This window comes from Mauremys reevesii, linkage group 8 (assembly GCF_016161935.1).
Source record: "Mauremys reevesii isolate NIE-2019 linkage group 8, ASM1616193v1, whole genome shotgun sequence".
Taxonomy (NCBI): Eukaryota; Metazoa; Chordata; order Testudines; family Geoemydidae; genus Mauremys; species Mauremys reevesii.
Genome location: NC_052630.1, coordinates 99414892 through 99441345, shown reverse-complemented (window position 1 = coordinate 99441345; position 26454 = coordinate 99414892). Strand labels below are relative to the sequence as shown.

The following is a 26454-nucleotide window of genomic DNA, read 5'->3' as shown; positions in this document are numbered from 1 at the left end:
CTTGTGTGGAATTCAGGCTTCTAAGGCTCACTGATTTTAGAGCAATTCAGTATTTAAAATCATTTACAATTCAAATGATTTTAGTCACCCCTGGCAATAAAATCCTCACGCCCTCTCATCGCTACTTCTTTCTCCTTGGACATACAAGTGGATCCCGCATTTCTTCTATCATAGCCAGGTGTATTTTTCCACTGAACTAGCACTTTTCAGTTTGTCGAGGATGCTAGAGACAAGAGAAGCAAAGATTTCTGCCCTGGATTATTGCAGTTCACAATTAGAATCATTTGACATTGACCCTTTAGCCATGACCTTGTCTTGTGGGGACCTGGAAACTGCCTCTTTTCGGGATGGTAGCTACACTCTGTTGGCCCGATGCCGCTCTCATTGACTTCAGTGGCAGGTCCCACCCCACATTTACTTGAATGAGAAAAAGGACCGGGCCCGGTGACCCTTCTATGCACAGCCCACTTTGGCTCATGTCCATAGCAGTCGTCAAGTCACTTGACGGCTGCTATGGACATGAGCCTCTGTCCTTAACTAGTGTCCTGATATTACAGCAAGAGAGTGTGGCAGGAACGTTGCCTGATGCTACTTCAGCGGAAGGCAGGAGACTCCAGCGTGGGGAGCCTGGCCACAGACACATTTCCACAGCCCTGGGGTCCTACCCCTTGGCCCTGCAGCAGTGTCAAGGGAAATCTCCTCTTTAGGCCTCACCAGCGGCCCTCTTGCAAAGCAATCAGGGGGTGGTGCGGGTTGTTCTTATGGGGCATGATTTTAACCTTGGATCCCGCAGGAGAAACAAGAGGCTGAGTGTGCAAACTGCCGCTCAACGATCAGCCCCGGGCTGCTGCTGCTGGGGCTGGGGCCTGCGCGGTGCGCAAAGGCGAAGGGGAGGGTGTGCGCCGACGCAGGCCTTCCTGCTCGCCTGGCGGCGGCACAGCAACTCCGCCGGGCCTCCTTAAATCTCTGCCGTTACAATGTGGGCGGGTATTTCAACTCAAAAAGCGCTCAAATTTTTTTTCTTTTCAAAAAAAGCTGATGAGGTTAAAACAGGAGAAGGGGAAGGCGAGAGACAGAAACCGGCCGGGTGTCCGGGCGACAGAAGCCGCGATTGTCCCGGCAGCGGGTTTGGCGGATCCCGGCGAGGAGGAAAGTCGCTGCTGTCATTGAGGCGGCGGCTGCTTTGCAGGGCTGGGACCGGGGACGGGGGCACAGCCGGTTCGCGGCTGCTGCTCGGCGCAGGGGAGCCGGACCTGCGCTTCCCAGCTCCGGGGGACATCGCAGCCCAAGCAGCGCCCCGGAGAGCCGCTGCCTCCTCCCGCTCGCTGCGGAAAGCGAAAGAGGAACCCCCCGATCCAAAGAGCCGGCGGAGCCCTGCGGCGCGGCGAGCCCTAGGCGGGAAGGGCTCGCCCCGCGGCTTGCAGCTGTAATGCCGCCGTGTACCTCGGAGATCGCCCCGGCCGGCTAGATGGAGCAGCCGCCGCTGCTGGGCTTCTCCTCCTTTCCGTGAGCCCTGGCACCGGCATGCAGCCGCCCGCGGACAGCCACAGGACCCGGTGCCCTTCTGAATGCACCGAGCCACCATTGCTGGGGGCGGCCGAACCTCCGCCTAGGGCGGCAGCCGCTGGGGGCCACGAACGCCTTCTCCTCCCAGGCTCTGCGAGGAAGATTTGTCCTGCCGCTGACACCGAGACACGTCCGGGTGAAGGCAGCTAGCGTGTGAGCTGTGCGGCGGATCGGCCTCCCGCTGTCTCCCCTTGGCTTTTTTTTCTTTTTTGCATACTTGGCTTGGAATAAACGCAGCTGCCTGCGAGGAAGGGGGGGGGACCCCAACCGATAATGGCTGCGTACGGCTTCAGAAGATTTCTCTGCGAAGTTGTTCCCGCTGAGCCTCAAATCTCGACTTGAATAAGGGTGGGTTGTTTTCTTCTTCGGTCTGAGTCAGTCTCCTAGGTATGTGTATATATGTTATATGTAACATATATAAGATAGTATATATTAATATATTTCCCGTTTAAAATGGCCAAAGTCCATAATGTGAGTTACTCTACGTGTAGAAGCAAAGAAATATTCTTTCAAGTGGAGCGGCAGTTTTGCTGAATAATCACGTGTGAATTTAGGGGCGGGCCCTTGGCAAGCAGTTTTTTACGAGTATTTACTACAAGGTCTACTCCAGAAGATTAACCATCCCCGTCCTTCTGTCAGTCTCCGATGTCATGCCTGGTTAAAAACCCCCCCAAACTCACCTTTTTTTCGATCGTCAGTCACCCTAAAGAATGGCCGAGGCTTTGGGGAACGAGTTGGCGTCCGCAGCTGCAAGGGGGGACCTAGAGCAGCTTACTAATTTGTTGCAAACGAATGTAAACGTCAATGCCCAAAATGGATTTGGGAGGACTGCGCTGCAGGTTGGTATCCAGAGAGAGAGAAAATATTTCATCACTGCTACCTACGTGACCCGGGTTGCTGAAAGACAACGTTCTAAATAGGCTGGTGTAACCAAATTTCTGTGTTTTTTTTTTAACCTAGTTGGTTGCCATATTTTATAACTTTAGTGGCTCTAACTCCCTAAAATGACGTACTTGAAATACAACTGGCCAAAAACCATTATTTTAAACGGGGATCATCCTCAATATCAAATAGACTGCGAGTTTAATCCGTTTTATTATTGGGGGAAGGGGAAGGAAGGCAAAGAAAAGGTTGGCGAGATGAAAAGAAACCATCCTAGCTGGGCACTGTTTCATAGATTTGTAAACACATACGTATTATTATTTGAGGTTTCGTGTTGTTTTTAAAAAACATACGGTAGAAAAATACATTAATGTTCTCGATTATTTATTCTGGAGTGGATGGTACTTTTCCTTTATACGGTGTTTGTGACGAATGACCTTTCTGCATTTGGACACATGCTGCACAGGCACTGAGTACCTTTTAGATGTACATTAACAGTTAGACGAGTGAGTTAGAGTTCCGTCTGAATCACTTGCCTATCCATTCATAATTAAGGCTGAATAAAAATAGTATTTTCAGACCGGACACTAGTGGATGAACTCAAGATTTCATTTCGGAGGCTATAGGGTTGTATGTCCTAATTTACAGTATTTAGATTTGGAGGCAGTAGTTGGAACTGATCCAACCGCTAAATTTTGGAATTGGTTAAAGTTTTTTTTTCTCTTAGGAGCATCATAATGATGGTGAAAATGGTAGAATACAGACGAAAACGTGAAACTGGCCATTTTTAACTAGGGTGAAATTCTGTGGCTATTTATACTGTACACGGTGTAGGGAAATGTGAAACTAGAGTCATAGTTTTGTTTTGTTTTTCTAAGTTCACACTTTTAAAAACATGTCTCCGTTTTAAAATACGAACTACTGTTCACTTCTGAAATGTTCTTTTCAGGCACTGTGTTGTTTGCGACTGAAATCCAGACACTTACTGGGTCTTTGGCTTAAAATCAAAATGCAGGAAAAGAGGAAATTCTTGTCTCAACACAATAATCATTCTTATTTTTCTGTTTCAGTTAAACTCAAGAACTATACGATTATCCTTGCACTATTATTATTATTATTATTATTATTATTATCACATAGGTAGGGGATTGTGTGACACTGCAGGTACCTTATAAGAGAATGAAATAACTTGTATCGAAACCTCACACAAACTAACTTCTGTAGGAAATCAGGAAACGTTTAACCAAATTTTTTATCCTTAAAATTAGGCTGAAAAATTCAGTTGCGCTGCAGTAAATATAGGGCTTTTAAAAATAACAATCAACGGACTTAGCTTGAGAAATATTGTACACAGTGGCGTACCACACAGCTATCTTAAACATAAGCATCCATCTGATAATATCCACTTTTATTGCAGCTTAATCATCACCGATTTAATGAACTATAACACCAGTCAAAACAGAGTTGTCTGTCTACTTATTTTCAGTACGCAGAAAACTGAAACATGTTGTGGGTAGGTGACAGAGATCAAGAATATTCTCAGTTAACATTTTCAAATATTGTTCACTCGGTAATGAACCGGATGAAAGTGAAATTGTATTCTCCTGTGCAATTATGCTAATTTAAACAACTACTTATAAATATTTTCCTCTGCACTTTTTCTTTTTGATGATGAGTAGTCATGCAGGCCTCAGATATTGAGTTTCCAGTATGACCTCCTTCAGGGTTGTTCCACAGATCTCTCTTACCCCCCCCCCAACGTCCCCCACCCCCAAATTACAATGTCACTGATATTTGAAGCCACAATTGTATCCTAAATCCGACTAGCATTACCTTTTATATCACACCGAAGTTTTAGGGTGCGCAAGGAATCGAGGATGGGCTCCCCAAAAGAATAACAGCTACGCCTAGGATTTACCAAACAATAAGAAAAAAAGGGGGAAAAAGAGGACGATGCCCTCACTTATTTTCCAGAGGTATAGCCGTACCTCTTACAATTTCTATCCAGAATTGAAAGGGATGGCAGGTAATGTAAAGGAAACCTTCAGTTATCTCTTATTACAGATAACCTTTCCCCAATCCCAACTCTATCCTATCCTATAACAATATGTATTTTCTATGTGCCTTTTTCGCAAAGCCTAATCCACATTTACTTTTCAGTAACAGCAGGTTTTCAACGCATGCCGTGTAGAATTTGTCATTTGTGGTGACTAGTGTAACTGTAATCCTTGTTTATGCTAGTAAAAGAAAGCTTCTTTGCAAGATTTTCAAGATATCGGTTGAAAATTTCTTAAGAAGTAAAGAAGGTATTTTTCCCTTATCTGATGTTGATAATAAATTTGTCTCCTGCTAAAGTAGGTGAATACTTGTTCTTGAAAAAACAGACTGTAACATGGGAAATTATAAACGATCTATCTTGTTTCATTCTTTTAAAGACTGAAGGGACAGAAGTTCTGGCGAACTTTGGGGTCAGGCCAAGCCACTCAAACCCCTAATCAGAGATGTCCCTGTGCTCAGTTATAATAGCTTAATGATGTGCTCAAACAAGGTTAAAGAAATAAAGTTTTACTTAACAAAAAGAATCATTAGGAACACTGATCGCTCTTCTTAAGAGGGTTATTTTTAACAACATACATTGACAGATTGCTTAGACAGAAATTCTGAAGCTCTGAGATAAAAATGTTTGTTTTACAAGAACGTATGTGAACTTTAAGTCATCGCTCTTAAGTTCTCCATTTTGGGCAGCACACAATGAAGCACAGATCTTGCAGAAAACGTTGAAGGTTTATTTTCTTTATATAGGGAACTACGGCACATTTATACGGTCAGACTGACATTTAATGACAAGAAACAGACAATTTAAGCACTTATGGGAGAGTTTATCCTACATTTTGTGTTACTGGAAGCATAAATATCAGAGTCTCAGAAAGTCACCCATCTTATACTTAACGAGTTTAAAGAAGTTAATTAAAGTTTCTCAATATTTAGGATAAGTGAAACCGAATTATATATAGATTTTAGCAATGGCAAAGTTGAGATAGAAGGCAACATTATAAAAAAGCATGATAACCTCAATATTCCACAAGAGCTCATTTTGATATTAATGTCCTGTGAGATAGAAAGATATTTCACACTGAAAGAATACATTTATTCGAAAATTTACTGGGGCTAGTGTAGAAATTGGAAAGTTAAGTTTACCCTCACATCAATTTTCCATCGGGGTCCCTCTGCAGAGGTAAAATAGGTCTCCAACAGTGACAAAGATCAAATATAAAAAGGAAGATTCTAAAACAAGTGAGTGAAACAAGCAGTTCTAATATTATTTGGAGTATTAAACTCTTATTTTTCCCCTTTAGGTAATGAAACTTGGGAATCCTGAAATTGCCAGGCAGTTGTTAATGACAGGTGCTAATCCTGATCTGAAAGACAGTACAGGGTTCGCTGTAATTCATGATGTAGCCAGAGCGGGTTTCCTGGACACGCTGCAGACTTTACTGGAGTTTAACGCTGATGTTAACATTGAGGATAATGAGGGAAACCTGCCATTGCACTTGGCAGCTCAAGAAGGCCACCTCCCAGTAGTGGAATTCCTTATTAAGCACACAGAAAGCAAGGTGCAACATCGGAACAAGAAAGGAGACACTGCCTACGACTTGGCTAAGCTGTACAAGAGAAACGATGTAGTTAAACTAATGGAAGGCAGCACTTTAAGTGCAGAAGCTACAGACATGAATTAAATCAAACACGGACTGCTTCTTATTTGGACATTAAGGCTTATAGCCCTTGTTTTTAATAACATTTATTACAACGTTTTTCTTTTCTTTTTAAATAACTAGTGCAAGTCTGGTGAAACTGCAAAGGTGTCGATTTTATCGCAAATGAATATATTTAAAAATCACACCAATAGCATTTTCCTGCACCTGCCATCCGCATAATGCTAGAAAAGAGACAACATGGACATACGTTGATCGCTTTTGCTTAGTCCCTGCAGTGTATATTTTTACACTTTCTTCGTTTGGTTTAGGTCACTAAGACTAAAAAAGATAGATACTAAAATGCTTTATGTTTCTGACATTTATGTTTTAAAAATGTTTCACTGTGATGCTTTTCCTTAAGATCATGCCTAGCACTGCTTCTGACAAAACAGGACAGGAAAGGGTGTAGCCTGTGGTTCAGGCAAAGCTTGGATTAAAGGACGTTTGGCCTGTAAGGACAGCAGGATGGGGCCCTACAAGTGTTAGGAAATAGCTGCATTTGGACACTAATAAGAGCTTGTAGAACTAGGTAATTTGCTTTCTAAATTGAGATTATACTTTTCTTTTTCACTGTATTTAATCTTTCACAAATCTGCTTCTGAAATTGATGAACAGAAACAATGTAAGTGGCTTTTTTGTTTGCCAGAGGTTAAAACAGCTAAGTTTGGTTGTTCGTGTTTTCTGTGCACCGAACAATGCACTTTCCTAGTTTCAAACCAAGCAGCAGACAACCGTTGTCAGAGGAAAGAGTATAACTAGGCTGTGATACCAACAGAGACATCCTAGTTTTCTGGTCACTCCACGATCGAAGAGAAGGTAGACGCTTTTTAAGAAATATTTACTTTCCACCAACTTTTTATTTTAATTAACCATTTTACTATAGCTGCATCTCACAAAACGTGGATATTTGAATACAATGGAATTTAGAGGGTATCACGTTTGCTTTTAATATTATATTATCGCTTGCACGTGAAACGCAACACAAGCCTGAATATTGTAATTGACAATACGGTTGGTAGTATTTCGGAGACCCACAGTCACTTACCATCTGATGCTGCGCAGTGCTGAGCACCTTCTGCTTCCATGAATACAATGGGCGCTGACGATGCTCAGCATCTTGTGGGATTGAGTTTATTGTCAGCATTTTATACCATGTTATAGGTGTTAGTTGTCTGGCAGATCAGCAGTTTGAAGTGCTTTATTTTTAATCTTCTAAACATTTTGACTGCATTAAAGAGATGGAATCAAATCAATGTAAAATGAACACATTTACAAATATCAACAAAATAGCATTGAAAGGGGGAATATACTTTAGGTACGATTATTTTAACTTTTCAGCAAAGGTTTTACCCCCAAAATCAATAACCATGGTTTGAAAATAAAAAATATTTTTTCAGAAACTGTTTATCACATGTTTACTATGCACTCGCTGTCACAATGCTGTGTTCTTGATTAAAAACCTCTCTGACAGATGGAGCTGTGTGCATTTATTTTCAGTGTTATAATTTTTGTTCATAAAGAATCTGTAAATCAATCCCCTAAATAGGACGGAGCATGTGGTGCACGTTTTATGAAAGAATCTACACAATAAATTACACGAAGATTAGTAAAATAAACATATTTTGAGTTATTAAAACCTTGGAGTGCAATTCACAATCCGATAGGGTTACGTGGCCACAAACAAACCCCTGCTGGTCCTCACAGAATGGCCTTGTCACTTTGCCACTCCGCCTAAAAATTGCGTGATGTCCTCATTCTTTTCCCAGCTTTACAACTAGTCATTCACATTATCCATCGTTACACTATACAGCTGAGTCTCCACTATGTTTTCTCACTTTCTCCCCCACACCCATAGGGAAACAGTCTCTAAATCTGAAGGCAAAGTTCATCCTTGCTTCTATGTCATCTGCTATACTAAGCTACATCTCCCTCCGGAGCTCTACGAGCCTCCAGTTTTAATTTAAACCGAATCGGTGTAATTAGTTCCTTACTAAAAACAGCCTCGGCTCCAAATCTAATGCACCTGGGTTCAAAAATAGTGGCATTCATTGCAAGGAATATGGCTGAGTTACAACGGACTTCAGACCCCTTTTTATAGATGGAGGGTGTTTTCTAACGAGACCAAGCTCTAGCTAGCAATGTGTATAAATAATATACAAAAGCACTCCCCTGATTAACGTTCATTTTGTTTACTCTGACATTTCAATTGTAAACAGTTCTTTAATTCCCAGAAAAAAAGATTGGAAATTAAACTTCTCATTCTGATACTTGTAAAAACAAGGAAAAGAATAGTATTTTAGATCACGAAGTTTACAATAACTATAAAACGACTACAGGAAGGTAAAGACACATTTTTGTTACCATAGTGGCACCCTATTCAGTCTAGTTGGAGATAGCATCTGACTTGGGGAAAGGGGGTTGTCAGTTTATCTTTTCTAAACAACTCTAAAGTTTACGGAGCATAGACAAAAAAAAAGGCTGTACATTAATAAGGATCTTCATATTGAAAAAACGTTGCTAATTTAATGTGGTTTCAGAAATGACTTGTGGTTCCCTACCAACAAAAACTAGTGTCAAAAATTTCCACGTTTGTGAATGTATCCGTTTAATATTTACTAAGATCCAAAATAGTGTAGTGTACAAATTAGAACGAAATAATATTGAGATAGTTTATTGGGTCCTACTGAGAGAAGCAGAGATTAATATAGCATTTGAGGAATGGGGATAAACAACGTAGCACTGAGATGAGCACACAAATGGTAACAAATTCAGCAAGCACAGACTAAATATAATGAAAAGAGCACAAAACAGATAACTATACAGGGATAAACAAAGAACAGCCAATGTACAAATACAACTGGGGGGGGGGAGGGGTGAGCCTATCCAAAGGGATTACGCTGCTTTTAGCAAGGTTGCTGGATTTGGCCTTTGTTTTGCAATTGACTTCAGGACAGTGACAGTGACTGCTGAATTCCATCTGAGCCAGGACAAATTTTAAAGTGTTGTATGGAACCAATATAATTACAACCATTTTAGCATCTTTGAAATAGAATGAAATAACCAGTTTTATGTCCTGAGATTAACCGAGAATGAACTCCAATACTAATGCCAGATAAAGAAACCCTTTATGTGATTATGCTGGAAAGGTACAGAATAAATTCTTAGCATTCGGCATATTAACATTAATTCAGCATCACTATTAATATAGTAAAAGACTGCTTATTTAACGACATGAATGAAATTTCTTCCTATGGTAATCAGTGCAACTAGAGGAATGAAATAAATGTTTTATTCTATGGTGGGATATTACTATTATGTGCCAATGCAAGGCTCATTAATGCAAAGTCGCAAAAAAATCATTGAAAAATATAATTTTCAAGCTTTTAAAAATATAACGCACAGAAAATTATCTAATTGTAAGAGGTTTGGGCATATCACTGAACAACTAAAGGCAGACATACATTGTTATTATTTACTTACTACACTGGTGAAACGCCCACCAAAAAGCCAGGAAAGGAAAAGCTTCTGTCTTTTGCTTTGTAGAGACTGTTGTATTTTACATGATGGAGGGGGAAGGAGGTGAAGACATTTCTCACCAAGGAACCAGAAGCCAGTCTGAAAAATCTGCCCCGCAAGAAATGCGTTCAAAATGTCGGCTTTGCTTACAACCCCCTCTAGAGAGAGTTAGATAAAGTCGGGTCTCAGAGGGGTACCCTGGCTGACCCCAGGCCCCCTGGTCTGCCTGGGGCAGGTCTGAGCAGCCCTGCGGGGCCCCGGGCCAGGGCAGGCCAGCAAAGCCGCGGGGGAGCGGCGGGGGGAGACGCGCAGCTCCAAAACCGTTAGCTTTGCTTCTACGGTTTCTTTTCCCTTTCTCTTCCTGTCCAAATATTTTAAATTTCCGCGCCTTAAATAACAGTCTGATTTATTTATTTAGTTTCCTCCGCGGGCCTTTCTGCGCCTTGGTCTCAGCCCCCCATGCCTGAGGGGCTCGGCGGTCACCCCTCTCCCGCACGCCGACCCCCTTTCTCAGTGGGCTCCGCAAGCCAAGCGGGCTGCGCCTGCAGCCTGAGGGAGAGGACGGGGCGACCCCAGCCCCCGCCACCTCCCAGGCTTTCAGGCAGCTCGTGTTTATGTCTCTTGTAAGCGGCACTTCACGTTTTTTGTCCGCCGCCGAACAGAAGGTGCTGCGTCCGCGGTTTGCAAGCCTGCTGCCTCCGCAGCGAGGAGTCGGGTGAGTATTTGAAGGGGAAGCTGTACACGCGGCGGGAATGCTGATGACACTGGGAGGGTGCAGATGTGACTGCTGCCCTTCCTTCTGCAAGTCACAAAGCCCTGGGCATTTGCGAGCATCTCCCACTGTCTCCTCGGACGCTGGGTTCCCACCCACCTACCCCCAGATTTCCAGGCGGCAGAAGCATCTCTATTCCAGGTACCCTTTATGCCACATAGAGGTAGTAAGGAGATGGGTTTGGGTTCAGGTTTCCATAGAAGTGGGGACTGACGTGTGTTTTCCTGTTCCTGGTTTTCAAGACCTTCCATGATGTGCTAAAATCATCTCCCGCCGAATGAGAAAAATATTCCCTGTTTCTTAGTCTCTTGACCAGAAAGTGAAAGAATCGACCTTTAGAAAGAATGTTGACTCTATTTTATTTGACTGCCAAATCTTCCTCTGGAGAAGTAACTTCCATGGTGCTGCAAGATAAAATAAACCTCTGTGGTGGCACCCACAATAATCTTCTTAATATGATTTTAACCGTGGAAGAAAGCTACAATAATAAGGCTTCTCTTATTTAAAAGGACTATAACTACAAACTCCCATGGATAAATTATAACGATAAACGCGGGTTCTACGGTCTGTGCTTTTAAGACTATTTGAATCACCTTCTTCAAGGGAAGGATCATTCACATTTTCTGCGAAGCTGGTCTTAATAAGCAATCAGGAACACTTGGATATTTTTAAATAATCTTGACTTTTCAGTGTTGCTTCCAGTAAAAGCGAAGAAGTAATATGAGAAAACTAATCATGGCACCTGCAAAAGCACAAGTCAAATGTATTTATTTTGTCACCTGTGCTGTAAAATGGTTTCAGAACCATACAAAGACACAAAATGAATGGAGAAAAGGCGGAGTGTGAGGGGGATGCTAACTCAGCTCTTTTAGTACAGATAGGACATTAAATTCACTGATTCAGCCCCAAACCCACTTTATTAGTCTATCTAGTCAGCTCTAGCCAAGTAAGTATTGCTGCAAAGAGGCACTGTTCTCCCTGAAAAAAATATTTAAAGAGTATAATCTGCTTTTCGGGTGGAAGTAGAAAACCAATGAACCTGGTTACCAAATGCATTTCTTTGTTCCCCTGTCAGTAACCAGTTAATTTCTACACTTACAAAAAAATTAGCAAGCTCACTACACTTAGCCAATGAGTAGTTTTAATAAACTTATTTTCACATTAGAAAGGACTAGATATTTCTGTGTTAATGTCACTAAGAGGTTAACATTAATTGATGGCATTTTAAAAGGTTTTTCTATAGTAGATAGTGGCTAGAAAGATGGCCCTGTTCCTTGCTCACTACATCCTCAAAGGCAGAAATTCAAGCAGACATCATAATTTTAGTTCATTCCTTAATAATGTTACTATCAACAAAATGATATTTTAGTCAATTTTGTCCACACAAATAATTAAAACACAGATAATTAAAGTGCTTTCACACTTATCTTTGTACAACACAAACCACAGTAAAATGCTGTGTGGAAAAGTTCTTTTCAGAGTTTAAACCTTATGAAACTTCAGGACAAAACATAAACACATCACATTTATATTCAGAAGACAGGGCAGGCCTGACTGAAAGCTTTTACCAGTCTGAGTAAGGATTGCAGTTTCAGGACTTAAGTTATTAATCTCTCATTTACTCCCACATTATAAGTGATGTAAACAAGTCAGTTTGGGCCCAGTTCATATCAAATCAAGAACATTTGCTCTCAGGTGTGCTAATATAAAGGGGATGTAAAATCATTTAAAATGCCCTCAATTTTAGCAGAGATGTAAGACCTTAATATGTTATTAGTTAATTTTAAATCATTAACTTTTGCTTATATTTAGTGATGTTGAAGAATATGTAGCTGGGATTTTTTTAAGTCACTGATGATTAGTAGGCCTAGAAATTGAACTGCTGGTTACAAATGTTATGAAGATTTCAAATAGGCCAGATTTTTTTTTAAATCCATGAATAGGACAAATAAATTCACTGGGCAACAATAGATATAAGTAACTAAAATAAAATGCAATGATGACTAAATCTGAATATATTATGACTCCAAAGAGCATATTTTTAAACATACTAACTGGGTTATTTTACTTTTCTTTATTAATGTATGTTGTATAAACTTCTTTTAAGACTTTTTTTTTCTTTCTCATCAGTTTATGATCTGTCAGTTATTTTTTAAACTATGTGTTTCCTGGCATCAACAAAAAAAGCAGTGGCTAATATGATGCATATCAATTTTTCCTGCTTCTTTTTATTTCAGCTTTGTAAAATAAGTGCAGTGTAATAAAGAAGAAGAACTAAACTACACTGTCATATGGTCACAATATTGACAACAGTATGGCTATGGGTTGAAATGTACAGAAATTTCCTTCATGCATGAACATTCTAACTTAAAGAAGCATATTGCTTTGTGTAAAGAAGGTGGTAGATAATTTACTATATTCATTTAATCTAATTAGAGGCCTCTAAGGCAAAAAAACCTGACTTTTCATTGTGGTATGTTCACAGAAGTTAACTGAAAAAACATTGCATCCAGAAAGCATAACATGACCATACTATGTGTGATACTAATTTGTTTTTTAAAAATTGAGTGAATTTGATAATTGTTAAATAAAAGAATTAATAGCAAGGCAGATTCTGTGTAAACTTCTTGCACAAAACTGCCAGTTCACTGCAATGTACCTGCAATTTCAGGGATCAGCAGAGACAGCTAATTATGCCAGATTGTGTGGTGATTTTGAAATATGGACCAATATCTATTATGAATCAGTTATAAATTTTTTAGTAAGGGGATAATTCTGAAATACATTAATTTATGCTTTTGAGCCACCAAAAGTTCTATATACAGGCCTAAATCAGCATATGCAACTCCCAATTACAGTACAAGAACCATTATTTGTATCGCTAAAGTACATATCAATAATTCCAATTTCTGACAGTCTTGGAACACTGAAACTCAAAAGGAAACTGAATCACTATGGACAAAACCCTGCAAAAAGTATCTGTGGCCTTTCAGAGGAAAGGGGAAATTATCCTTTTAGCTCTGCTGCTTGTTGGGGAGAGGTGAGTTGTTTATGTAAATCCAAAATCTGAGCACTCATGCTGGACTCAAATTCCCTTTCCTTCCCCTCTCCATTGCTGGAACTGTGAAATCCCCTGAATATTTTTGTACTTCTAGTAGCTGCAATAAACCTACTATGTAAGATTTCCCACTCAACCCTACTCCTAAATTCTTAATTCCTCTGCATTCCGGTCAGGCTAGCTCTACTCTAGTCTTTCTGGGTGCTAGTGGGGGAACATCAAAAGCACAGGACACAGTTTTTCTGCTGTCACTTCTGGTGCCACAGAGGCCTTCAGCAAGCAGGAGGAGCAATTGCAGGGACAGTCCTGCTCGTCTATGAAATGGAGCATGCTCAGTTGCTGTGGGGATGGTGCATTCAGTCTACTCAGTATGTAGACATTCTTGGATATGCGTTACAGAGAAGCATACAGAGAAATGCCATTAAATTGAGTGCAGGGACCATCAATAGTTTTAAAATTACTTTAAATATTTTAAAATAAATTTTGCTGAGAGATTACTGGTTAAAGAGGATGCATTTCAAATTGTAAGCAAATTGAAGATTTAGTCACAAAATTATAGGAGGCCTGAAAATTAGATTTATAAATGTTTTTACCTTATTTATGGAGCTGCTTCTCTGTATCCAGACACAGAAAGCAAGAACTAATTTGTTGCTATAAAATTTAGCAAGCCTCCCCCCAAGATAAATCCAGAGTTGAACTGATGTATAGCTCATCAACTATTGATCCATATTTAGAAAGAACAAAACTTTGGGTTATAGTCTCTTAATATGGAACAGGAAGTTCATGAAGAAATTAATAATTCTGTATTTGGTGCAGGGATTGAATAGCATGCAGTAAATCAGGCATGCGGGGAATGAGGATAAAATAAAATATTTAATAGCTGCTCATTTTATAAGCCTCATCATCCTATCCTTCCTCCTGCCTCCTGCACCCCATTCTCTCTCTGCTCCTATCCCCTTGGGTCTTGTTCCTCCACCCCCTTTGCTCCTATCCACTGTTCTCCACCCTGGTTCCTGCTCTCCTTCCCCTCTGCTTCTATCTAAACCTCCCTCTCATAACATCTCCTGATCTCCTCCTCTTCCTCTGTGCCTTTTCCCTCTCCCAGCCCCTGGTTCTTGCCCCCTCTCACTCTACTCACTCACTCACTCACTCACAGCTATTCACCCCTTCATCCACGTGGTCCTGCTATCCTTCCCCTCTGTGCTATCCACCCCCATTCTCCAGCTTCTGCCCCCTCTCATTCTTCTCCTAACTACCCCCACCTCAACTTGACATACTTCTCACAAGAGCAATGACAAGTGCTGATGACTGTTGGACTGATCATCGCCTTATTTGATCCACAATGAACATTCAGATCACTTCTAGTCATGGTCAACAGCCTCATGCTGAGCCTGAAAACATCTGCCCTCATTATAATAGAACTTGTGGTTCAAGAATTGGCCTTATTAGCCACCTAAGGACCCATAACTCCCATGGAAGATGATCGTACTCGGTAACGAGTGATCGCCCATCATCATCATCACCACCACCCCAGCTCCTGAACCCTAACCCCTTTTATGGTTATTCAGCCTTTGCAGTTCCTGTCCCTCTCCCTCTCTGCTGCTATCCAACACCCATCATCTACTGGTCCTGTCACCTGGCTTCTCCTCACTCTCTGTCTTCTGAAACCTCTTCTCTCCCCACTCCCTTTTTCTTATCCTCTGCATTCAGATCAGTTTCTAGCTCCTTCTCCTCCTCCCTGCCTGGATGCCAACAGGGAAGACACTGAGAGCACAAGAGACAGCCTCCCTGATCTCAGTTCTGGTGTCCAGCACTTCAGCAACCCCTGGCAACCAGAAAGAGCAATTGAAGGAAAAATCCTGCTCATTCCCTACAGCCCCAGGCTGAAGCATGCTCAGTTGCTCTGTGAGAAAGGTGCATGCATAGTCCATTCAACACATAGGAGTTGTTAGAGGATGCAACATGGCCAGAACAGATAGAATCTTTGGAAAATTTAGCTGCCAAACTGGAATAAGTCTGTACTGAACATGTACAAACAGATTTTTCAGAGGTTTATAATCTTGCCAAATTTGGGCATATTTTCACAGGAACAGCAAAAGGCACATCCTTGACACCATGGTGATCCCCCATTAAATTCAAGTTCCTCCTCCAAAGCACGGAGATGCTAAAGACTCTCAAACAAATAGTGGAAGATTTTGTTTTTAATATGGTAAAACAAAGTCTCTCCTCATTCTACCCTAGGATGACCAGATAGCAAGTGGGAAAAATCGGGACGGGGGTCGGGAGTAATAGGAGCCTATATAAGACCCCAAAATCAGGACATCTGGTCACCCTACTCTACCCCTACCCTCCCTCTCTAATCTTGTTCTTGGAAATGGCTAAATTATTCTAGTTAAAATTTAATCACACAAACAAACAAGTCAGCCTAAGACAGACACCTGGCCTGGAAAATTTCAGTCCAGAGTGTTAAAATTTGACAAAGTTATAAACAATGGAAAACAAGATTTTGTATTGGAAAGTGAATATAAGCAGCATTATGAACTCTGCCTATAATGTGAGAGAATTTAAGCCATTTGCACTGAATTTTTTATTTGGTAGAAACTTCTGTTGAAACGGGTGGAATCTAGGCAAGCTTCCCATTTTTATGAGAAGCGGTCTCTTTAGAGTACAAGGCAAAGTTTACTCTCATGGAGGCATCAGTTACAACTTTATAGATTAGTGCTGATTTACCTCTTTGTAAGGTATGAAAAATAGAGTATATCCTCCCCAGATTCACAGTACTTAGTCTCTGAATACAGAATGAATTTTCTAAGAATTTGCAAGCAAATCAATTAGTTTATGAGTTGAAATTATTAAAAACTTTTTTCTTTAAGGCCATTTCTCATCTATACAGTGCTTTTTTGTCCTAAATTACCTTAATAGTGGAATAACACAGGCTCTTCAAATTTCTATGTAATTAAAACTCTTTGAAATCTTATGCATAGACTATATTTGAAGAAATTAAATTGTAATTAAGCAATGTTATTAATCATCATTGTATCTAATTGTTATGATTATACATCTTACAATTTTAATTGTGCCATGTAGTGACACCAGGAGGGTAAAATATGAAAAACCAACCTAATGTCCTTAAAAATCCATTTAATTGATTCTAAAACACTAAGATGTGACAATCACAAATGTATGGTTATTGGTTGATGTCATTACAGGGCAGAGATAAGGTTGTTTGGGTACCTTAACATGTTTAGATTTCTTTTAAGTGTACTTTGAACTTTGAATTTCTAGTTTGCCATGCTTAGTTTTGGGATAATTAAATCTTTTTATTTTTTTTTTAAACCCTTAAGTACTGATATGTACTCTGACCTTAACTCCCATTTTACATATTTTTTATCTGGAAATTAGGAAAAGATCTATTTTAGGCTGACTATCAGGTAAATATGCCTGACAGCATGATCTACTAGATTGCAGAATAGCCTCCCAAGGGAAAAGGCGGAAGCTCCATCTCACAAAGTACCAAAAACTAGACTGGACAAAGCACTGGAAAGTGTACTGTACTTAATATCTTAATATGTAATGACTTTTCAGGGGAATGTATTAGATTAGCTTCTGGACAAGTAATTTTCTCTCTAATATCTAGATTACCTTTCTAAAGTGTGAAAGAGCTTCAGACTCCTATTTCTGAGAGGTCTGTAATTGTCACTTGAAAGACCCATGAATTAGGTGGCCAAAGTATGGCACCACCTAGTGGTGTAATTGTGATATTAAGCCTACGATGAAGTAAGAAAAGGATTTTGAGATTTTAGGCTTGGTTGATTTTTGACCCTAGTGTAATAATTTCACACTGTTTATGACATATATCATGTAAAATTGAGTATCTCAGGCACTTTAGGAAAAATAATGCTTCCTATGGATGTTTTATAATTATTTGTTAAGATACAACTGAAGAATCTCTTTTTAGATAGTGTTCCAAAAAAGTTGCTTGTCTTTAGTTATCTTATCTAAATGGAAGAAACCACATATTTCACATCTACCTGTTGTCAGTAAGGGACACCAGAGAATTTACACAGAAAGACTGGATGAACATCTTCAGATTCTTCCTCAAAAACTGTGGAACTTTCAATGAGATTTTGTCTCTGAAGCTTTGGAATGTCGTAGAGAGCTTTACAAAGGAGGTGGTTAAGAAAGTCTATCTTTGAGATTTTAAATGTTGTGATTGACTTCTTGGATTCTATGAATTTTAGGATGTATTTGGGACATCTTTATCCTCCTCCTCCTCAGAGAGGAGTGTAGTAAAATAAGAACTACATGATATTTTGTGAGCAAAGCTAGTGGGCAAACTGAAATTTCTTCTTTGGTGCTGGCAAAGTCCTCTATCTTATCTAAATTACCTTATCCCCTTCACTGCAATATCCGAGTGTCTTCCAAGTATCTGAAAACGGAAACAACAACCTCTCTCTTCCTTCCTTTCCTCCCAGCTTTTAGGAGAAATAACTTTCTTCATTCATAATTTTGTTATTGATGTGTGGGTGAGAGAGAGAGAGGGAGGGAGGGAGGAAGAAAAAAAACACTTAGTGATGGGAAGGCAAGTAAAAAAGATGAGTTTTGCAGCATTTAATTCTGAATGTAGTAAAGCCTATGGTTATTCTTAGGCCCAGTTTTGTAAAAGTTTTGTCTCCCATGTCTGTGAGCCTCCTCAGATTGGTCAATTAGTTCATGGGTCTAATGGAACATGTCTGTTGTGGTAGTTCCTGGTTGTGGTGACAGTGGTGAACACTCAGGTAGCTTGGACCATTTTCCATGGAGAGCTCTGGATCTGAGGGAAGAGATCTTACATTAGACTCCATATACAATAGGGAGACAATGAAAAGCACATAGTTTTTAGGTGATGTACTCTCACATGAACCTGCATTGTTAAACTGACAGACTGGTACCTTTTGTACCAATTGTAGCCTTTTCAAGTTGTGTGGTTTCTATCATAGAAATGAGTTAAACATATAATTAAGCATAAAGGTAACAAATACTTGGCCACTCTGGCCTTTATGGAAAAAGCATAATCAGCCTTAAATCTGGTGGAGGATTGGTTTTTATGGGATCTTTTAGGTTGCACTTAGAGTTTCCCTGTGACAGAGTATGAGGAAGAAACTCATTTCTCTTTATGGTGGGCAGAACTGAGGACTACTGACAGATGGGATTTGACTCTACTTTCTCTAAAGGCCTTGTATAACATACACACAAGCCTTTGATCAAGATCTTGCAGGGGCAAAGAAAACTGTAGCACTGACTGAAGTTTACCTTATTAGTTGCATGCTTACTACATCTTTGTTGGCCTTCAGGCCTACCACGCATTTCATTCCAGGGGATGTATGGGCTAGGAAAGGAGCCCAAACATTGCTGTTACTCACATATATGCCTACAATAGACTGTATTAGTGTTTCTCAAGCTCCCCCTTACCTAGGTCCCGACCCTGCCATACAAGAGGGAGTCTGGAGCATGGGCTGCTTACACTACCCTGTCATGCAGGTCCCTGTGGATGATTGGCTGTACGCTGGGAATGATTCTGCCCATTTCCTGGGCCCTTAGAACAGGTTCTGTCCAACTTGTGCAAAGAAGGGAAAGTTCCAGGAGATCCTGAATGGTCAGAGGTCTGCTGCAGAGCAGTCTGAATTCTTATAGGATAAGCAGAATTCCACATTTGATGTTTCTGGCTTTTCTGATAAGTCTTTCAAACATTTTGGAAAATAAAAAATGCAGGAGAATGAAGCTGCACTGTCTGTGAGGCAAAGAGAGAACTCACCTCCACAGATGAGACAGAATCAACCAGAAAGATTATCTAATTGTCTTTGCTTCTCACTATTGTGGGGAATGAGAGGATTACAAATATAATAAATTAGAATGTAGAACAATTTTCCAGCACTAAATGTGAATTTTTGGAAAGTTAAATCAAAAATAAAAACTGGAGAATACGGCGGCTTCCCAGACAGAATCAAAGGGTAAGATGCCTGCTTGTTTGCTAAAACAGTGGTTCTCAAACTTGGGACGCCACTTATTCAGGGAAAGCCCCTGGCAGGCCAGGCCAGTTTGTTTACCTGCCGTGTCCACAGGTTTGGCCGATCACGGCTCTCACTGGCTGTGGTTCGCCACTCCAGGCCAATGGGGCTGCAGGAAGGGTAGCCAGCATGTCCGTCGGCCGGCGCCGCTTCCTGCAGCCCCCATTGGCCTGGAGCAGCGAACCACGGCCAGGGGGAGCCGCAATCGCCTGAACCTGCGGATGCGGCAGGTAAACAAACCAGCCCGGCTTGCCAGGGGCTTTCCCTGAATAAGCAGCATCCCAAGTTTGAGAACCACTGTGCTAAAAGACTAAGAAAAGAGCTCCAGGTGTTCATTAGGCCTGACCCAACTAGTCCTGTCTCCTCAGGCTGGGAGGCAGGTATTTATGGCACAGGTGAATCTGGCCCTATTTCTCCTTACAGGAGCCAGTCACCCTGGACATGTACACTCAGCATTTCTGACATGACTGTAAACGGATTCTTATATTTTAGCTGGATTTAAAATGTTAGGGTCTAATTTGTCCCTCAGAAAAACTAAGGGCATTTCTATCTTTGCATATTTGGAGGGGGGAAATATTTCTCTTGAAAGTACAATTTATAGTATTGTACTTGCACCTGTCTCTTTGTTTATACTCTTCAAACTATTCATTAAAGATGCTGAAATTTCTAAGTTGAAAACAAAATTATGGCATTATATCTCATGGCATCATCAATCATTGCTTCAAAAATATGTTCAGAGAAAGCTATGCCAAAACATCTTTATGTGACTCCATTTGATATTAAAAATGGATCAGATACTAATCCTCATTATTTCATGCAGTTTAAAGATAATTTTTTTCCTGGCATCCAAACTTGTTGGAAATGTCTAGTCTTATTTGGCTAATAGAATCAATCTGTACTCCCTATGTGTGATCTGAGTCATATCTTCTTATTTTATTGATAAAATTATTTTTTTACTCCAGTTAGCACTGTAGAGTCCATACACGTATGGAACAGTAAGCTGCATTATTTTTTTTGTCTTATACATCATTGTCAGCTATGTTCAAGTTATGGAAGCTTTATTATGAGTGATTACATGTAGAAAAAATACTACCTGTCCTCCAGATCGCAGGATGTTTTTGCAGTGCTGACAGAAAAAAGTCAGTTACCTTTTTTGTAACTGGTGTTCTTCAAGATGTGTTGCTCGTGTCCATTCCATTATGGGTGTGGATGCTTGCCCCATGCACTGGTGTCAGAAGTTTTTCTCTCAGTGGTATCCGTAGGGGACTGGCTCTGGTGCCCTCTAGAGTGGCGCACATATGCCACGGTATAAGGGGTGCTGCTGGCTATCCCCACCCTCAGTTTCTTCTTGCCGGAAACTCCAACAGTGGGGAGCGAGGGCGGGTTGTGGAATGGACATGAGCAATACACCTCGAAGAACATCAGTTATGAAAAAAGGTAATTGTCTTTTCTTTTTCAAAGTGCTTGCTTATGTCCATTCCATTGTAGGTGACTCCCAAGCAGTACCACCGGAGGTGGGTAGGAGTTCATGGATGTGTCGATTACAACACAGCTCTGCCAAATCCAGCATCACCTCTTGCTTGCTGAGTGATGGTGCAGTGTGTCGTGAACATGTGTACCGAAGACCACATCACAGCCCTGTGATAGGGACATGTGCCAGGACGGCTGCCGAGGGTGCTTGAGACCTAGTCCAGTGGGCCTTCACTATAGGTGGCAGCTTGGCCTAAATCAGCTCATAACAGGTCTGGATGCAGGTGGTGATCCAATTCGAGATCCTCTGCGAGGACACTGGGAGACCCTTCATCCTGTCCACTGTTGCAATAAAGAGCTGGATCAATCTGTGGAAGGGCTTGGTATGCTCCAGGTAGAACACTAGGGCGTGCTGGACATCCAAAGTGTTTAGCCGCCTTTCCTCATTGATTGAGTGCATCTCCGGACAGAACACCGGGAGGAAGATATCCTGGTTGACATGAAAAGGGGACACCACCTTACACAGGAAAGCCAGATGAGGTCGCAGCTGGACCTTGTCCTTGTAGAATACTGTAGACGGAGGCTCCGAAGTGAGGGCCTTAATCTTGGATACGCGCCTCACCGAGGTAATGGCTACAAGGAAAGCAACTTTCTATGACAGCTGGGAAATGGAACAAGAAGCCATAGGCTCAAAGGGTGGGCCAGTGAGCCTAGAGAGGACCAGGTTGAGATCCCATTGGGGAACCGGGTCTGGACCAGCGGGAAGAACCTTTTGAGGCCTTTTAGGAACTGGATAGACATCTCATGCAAGATCACCAATTTGTCCTGGACACATGGATGGAAGGCCAATATAGCTGCCAAGTGCACCTTGATGGAAGAAAGTGCGAGACCTTGGTGCTTTAGATGGAACAGGTAATCCAGGATGGAATGCAGAGACGACCGGGTTGGGGAGATGCTATGCCCCAACGCCCAGCAGGAGAACCGCTTCCATTTTACCAGGTACCTCGTTAGAGAAGGCCTGTTCCTCTGGGTTTAGCCATGCAGCAGCCAATCCGTGAGGTGAAGAGAGGGAATGTTTGGGTGCAGAAGCCAAACGCAGTCCAGCGAGAGTAGGTCTGGGCGTCTGGGCTGTGGCCATGGAGTAGCCACGGCCAGATCCATGAGCGTGTTGAACCAGTGCTGGTGAGGCCATGCTGGGGCGATCATAATGACTCGCACTTTGTCACTTTTGATTTTCGATAGGACCCTGCTGATCAGCGGAATCGACGGGAATGGGTACATCAGATCCTCCTGCCCATGACAAGAGAAGGGCATTGGAGAGGGCGCCCCTAACGAGGCCTTGGAGAGACCAGAACTGACGACACTTCCTGTTCTGTCTGGTGGAGAACAGGTCCACTCAGGGAGCCCCCTACTTCTGGAAGAGTGGAGCGACCACTTGTGGTGAGAGAAAAAGGACCTGCTGAGGCGATTCGCCAGCATGTTCCAGATGCCGGGGAGATGCAAAGCTTCCAGGTGGATCGCATGGTGGATGCAAAAGTCCCACAGGTGGAGTGCTTCCTCAGAAAGCTGACTAGCGTGGTCTCCTTTGCCTGTTGACATAGAACATTGAGGCTGTATTGTCCGTCAACACCTGCACTACTCAACCGGACAACTGTGGCCGGAAGAGACTGCAGGATAGGCGGATGGCTGAGCGTTATACGTAATGCCAGCTCCTCTGGAGACCATGTCCCCTGAGTCCCCAGCACACCAAGATGTGCTCCCCAACCGAGGTCGGAGGCATCCAATATCAGGGAGACCGTGAGCCATGGTCTCCTTCCAGCACCAACCTTGGGTCAGTCCACCACTGCAGAGAGGTAAGTACCTTCGGCAGGATCGTGATGACCTTGTCCAGGTGATCCCTGGATGGAAAATAGACTGTCGCAAGCCACAATTGAAGGGGGCATATTCTGATCCTCGCATGGCGGACAACATAAGTGCACTCTACCATATGCCCCAATAGTCTGAGGCAGACCTGGGCCGCGGTGAGTGGATGTGCGGAGATGTTGTCAATGAGATCCGACATCATCCTGAATCTGTCCTGTGGCAGAAATGCCCTGGCCCGGGTAGAGTCGAGTACTGCTCTGATCAACTCTATCCTTTGGACCAGGATTAATGTTGATTTTTGCTCGTTTATCAACAGGCCCAGGGCTTGGCACATGACTTGCAGCTCGGTGACACTGCACCCTGGGTCCTGGAGCAGTCCTTGACAAGCCAGTCATTCAGGTAAAGGTAAGTCTGGATACCCTGACATCTGAGGTAAGCCACCACTACCAACATACACTTGGTAAACACCCTTGGGGATGTTGCTAGGCCGAAAGGGACCACTGCAAACTGGCAGTGAGCGGTCTCCACTATGAAGCACAGAAAAGTCTGTGCTCATGGAATATTGATGTAAGTGTCCTTCAAATTGAGGGCAGCGTACCAGTCTCCCAGATCCAGGGAAGGGATGATGGAGGCCAGGGAGATCATGCAAAACCTCAACTTCTTGAGATATCTCTTGAGGCCTTGCAGCTCTAGGATGGGCCGGAGACCCCTCTTGGCTTTTGGGATTAAAAAATAGAGGGAGTAAAACCTCTTTCCCCTTAAATGCAGTGGGACTTCTCCCAAGGCTCCCACCTGCAGAAGGCCCCACACCTCCTGTGTGAGCAGATGCTCGTGAGAAGGGTCCCTGAAGAGGGACGGGGAGGGGGGTGCAAGGGAGGATAGAAATAAACTGGAGGGTATATCCCCCTGCTACTGTGCTGAGGTCCCACTGGTCCAATGTTATAGAGGCCCAGGCAGAGAGGAAGGGGGACAGGCGGTTGGAAAATAATGGGGGAGCAGGATCCAGGATACAGGCTGGAAGGTTGCCCTCGAGCGCATCCGCAAAATGCCCGCTTATCACCCTGTTGGCTACGGGTGGAGCTTGATTGAGCAGAGGATGCTGGCTGGTGTCCTTGCTGGCGCTTATAGGCCTTGCCCTTCTTACGGCAGTGCTCCGATTGAGGTTGACTTCCAAACCTCTGGGTCTGTTGCAGCTTTAACCACTTCCTAGCTGGCCCTAGGTGTACAGGCCCTGAGAGAGCAGGGTTGTCCTGGAGTCTTTCAGACCATGCAGTTTTGTGTCTGTTTGCTCAGAGAACAATGCCAGGCCATCGAACAGAAGGTCCTGGATGGACTGCTAAACCTCCATTGAAAGGCCCAATGACTGTAACCAGGACACCCATGTCATGGAGAGGGCCATGGTTCGGGCCTCAGAGTCTGCCGCATCTGAGGCTGCTTGGAGGGCTGCCCTTGCCACTGCTTTGCCCTCTTCAAGAATAGCCAGGAATTCCTTCCTGGATTCTTCTGGCAGCAAGTCTGAGAACTTGGCCATGGAATGTGAGATGTTCAAATCATAGTGACCAAGTAACACCTGCTGGTTGGCCACTCATAGTTGGAGGCTGGAAGTTGAATAAACTTTTCTTCCAAAGAGATCAAGCCTCTTTGCCTCTTTGTTTTTGGGTATCACACCTGTTTGGCCCCGTCTGTCACGCTCATTAACTGCGGACACAACCAGAGAGCTTGGGGCAGGATGCATGTACAAATATTCATACCTCTTAGTATTTATGCTCTGTCTGCTTGGAAATGGGGACCAGTGATGAAGGCACCTGCCACAAAGTCTTAGTAATTTTTGCCACTCCCTTGTGCACGGGCAGTGCCACCCAGGCAGGGACTGCCAAACTTAGCTCTGCCAACTCCTTGGCTTCAAGCCCCAGGTTTGAGGCGACCCTTTTTAAGAGCTCTTGATGAGCCTTGGCATCATCCTGAGGAACTGGGTGAGAGGGCCCCATAATTGCCTCATCAGGCGAGGATGAAGAGGAGGTGGGCACCATTGGTTCTGCCACCTCCGTTGCCTCCTGCATGGGCACCTCCACTGCGGCCGAGTTACCCCGAGGGGTCTGCTCTAGGGTCACATCTGTGTTGGGGGGTGGGGCAGGCAGGAGACTGTCGCTGACCACTTGTCTGATGCCCCTGAAACTGACCTATGCCCCTGCAAGAGTTGTGGAAATCCCCAGGGATTCCAGAGGTGCCAGGGGGCAGATCACTGGCTCTGAGACCACATTGTACCAGGAGGTGCTGCAAGAAAAGTCAGTGCCTCCACTGGGTGGCTCTGACCTGCTGGTAGGGACTCCCCTCACTGTTGGATCAGTCTATTGCTGAGGATTCGCACGAGGCCAATGACCCTGGTGCAACGATCCCAGTGACCAGTGGTGGTGTTTGGCGGATTGGCGACGGTAATCTGGCGATCTACACCTGACACTTAGTGGGCGGTCCATCGAGCGGGAGCGAGTAGGCCAACATGCACGGGATCGGTGGCATGCCTGAAGTGAACCATACTGGCATTCTGTCAACCAGTAACAGGGCTCCCTGGACTAGCAGGTCGAACCGCCAGAGTGGTGCCAAACACTGGGAGAGCAACTTGGGCATTCCCGGCACTGGGGCAACGCCATTCCACTGGCAATCATCTCCTTGAGCCCGAGGAGCACTGCCTGGAGTCTGGGGATCTACACCATGGACTCTGATGGGTGGGCCAACCCGTGTCCAGGGCATCATGGCTCTGCGCAGGCAAGCATTGGCGGGATACTCCCCATAGTGGACATCCCCATTAGAAGGGTCCCAAGGCAGGTATTCCCCTGGAGTGGGGTACCTCTGTGGCCAGTGTGGGCCTCAAAGGCCTCCAGTGTGGATGGCACCACCAGGTGCCGAATGCCTCTGCTCCTTCTTGGGGTGGCTGGGGGGCCTGGAGTGGGCTAGTCCGCTCAGCAGGAGCTGGGGCCTGACCTCCCTCTGGAGGTGAAGAGCTGCAAGACATGGTAGTGGTCTGTTGATCCTCCATTCTCTTACCTAGGGGAGGGGACTTATCCTCAGTCACAGTCAGCATACTACCGGTCCTTTACTTACCTTTATATCACCTGTTGTGGGGGTCCTTGCTTTACATGTATTCCTATTCATTTGGTTTACCTCTGGTTTACCTTGTTTAGAACTACTGATGGTGTAATAAATACCTTGGTTGTTTACACCCACACATCCTTCTTGGTTTACCATTTTTTAAGGGACTAACAACAAACCCCGATGATAGATACAGGTAGGGGGACATCCCTCTAGACTGGTTCAACATGGTTTACCAGGGACAGATAAGGGGGGAAAGCTAGACAAATTATCATCTGTAGCCAAGGCATCTTTTGGAACTAAATGTTTGAAAATATGATTTATAGGGCCAAGTTAATCACTGGCACAACTCCACTGTCTAACATCTATATTAAGTAGTTCCAGTGACCAACTGCTCTCCATGTCCACTGACGGTAGGACAAGAAGTAATTGGTTTAG

The 26454-nt window shown here is 43.2% G+C and overlaps 1 protein-coding gene and 1 long non-coding RNA gene across 7 annotated transcripts; both read left to right on the top strand.

Moving 5' to 3' along the window:
- The first annotated feature begins 281 nt into the window (after positions 1 to 281).
- On the top strand, positions 282 to 7175 carry CDKN2C (cyclin dependent kinase inhibitor 2C). 4 transcript variants are annotated; one of them, XR_005583602.1, is made up of 4 exons: positions 2271 to 2405; positions 4301 to 4474; positions 4609 to 4754; positions 5805 to 5883. XR_005583602.1 is itself a non-coding variant. In XM_039484162.1 (2 exons), the coding sequence occupies exons 1-2, from the start codon at positions 2277 to 2279 to the stop codon at positions 6183 to 6185; spliced, it is 510 nt and encodes a 169-aa protein (XP_039340096.1). In that variant the 5' UTR covers positions 1962 to 2276; the 3' UTR covers positions 6186 to 7175. The 4 variants fall into 4 exon arrangements, 1 of the variants encoding a protein (XP_039340096.1); XR_005583603.1 differs by lacking the exons at positions 2271 to 2405; positions 4609 to 4754 and adding an exon at positions 282 to 1914 and having other exon boundaries at positions 5805 to 5932; XR_005583600.1 differs by lacking the exon at positions 4609 to 4754 and having other exon boundaries at positions 5805 to 5932.
- A 3078-nt stretch (positions 7176 to 10253) lies between these two features.
- On the top strand, positions 10254 to 24560 carry LOC120370076. 3 transcript variants are annotated; one of them, XR_005583606.1, is made up of 3 exons: positions 10254 to 10434; positions 23246 to 23334; positions 24223 to 24560. It is a non-coding gene; the product is annotated as an uncharacterized LOC120370076 (long non-coding RNA). The 3 variants fall into 3 exon arrangements; XR_005583604.1 differs by lacking the exon at positions 10254 to 10434 and adding an exon at positions 10537 to 10632; XR_005583605.1 differs by lacking the exon at positions 10254 to 10434 and adding an exon at positions 22348 to 22919.
- The last annotated feature ends 1894 nt before the right edge of the window (positions 24561 to 26454 follow it).

Bases quoted from the DNA above. Each gene is read 5' to 3' on its own strand.
- CDKN2C (XM_039484162.1), top strand. From the start codon at position 2,277: ATGGCCGAGGCTTTGGGGAACGAGTTGGCGTCCGCAGCTGCAAGGGGG. The intron at 2,406-5,804 runs GTTGGTATCCAG...TTTCCCCTTTAG, and splicing joins TTGGGAGGACTGCGCTGCAG to GTAATGAAACTTGGGAATCC.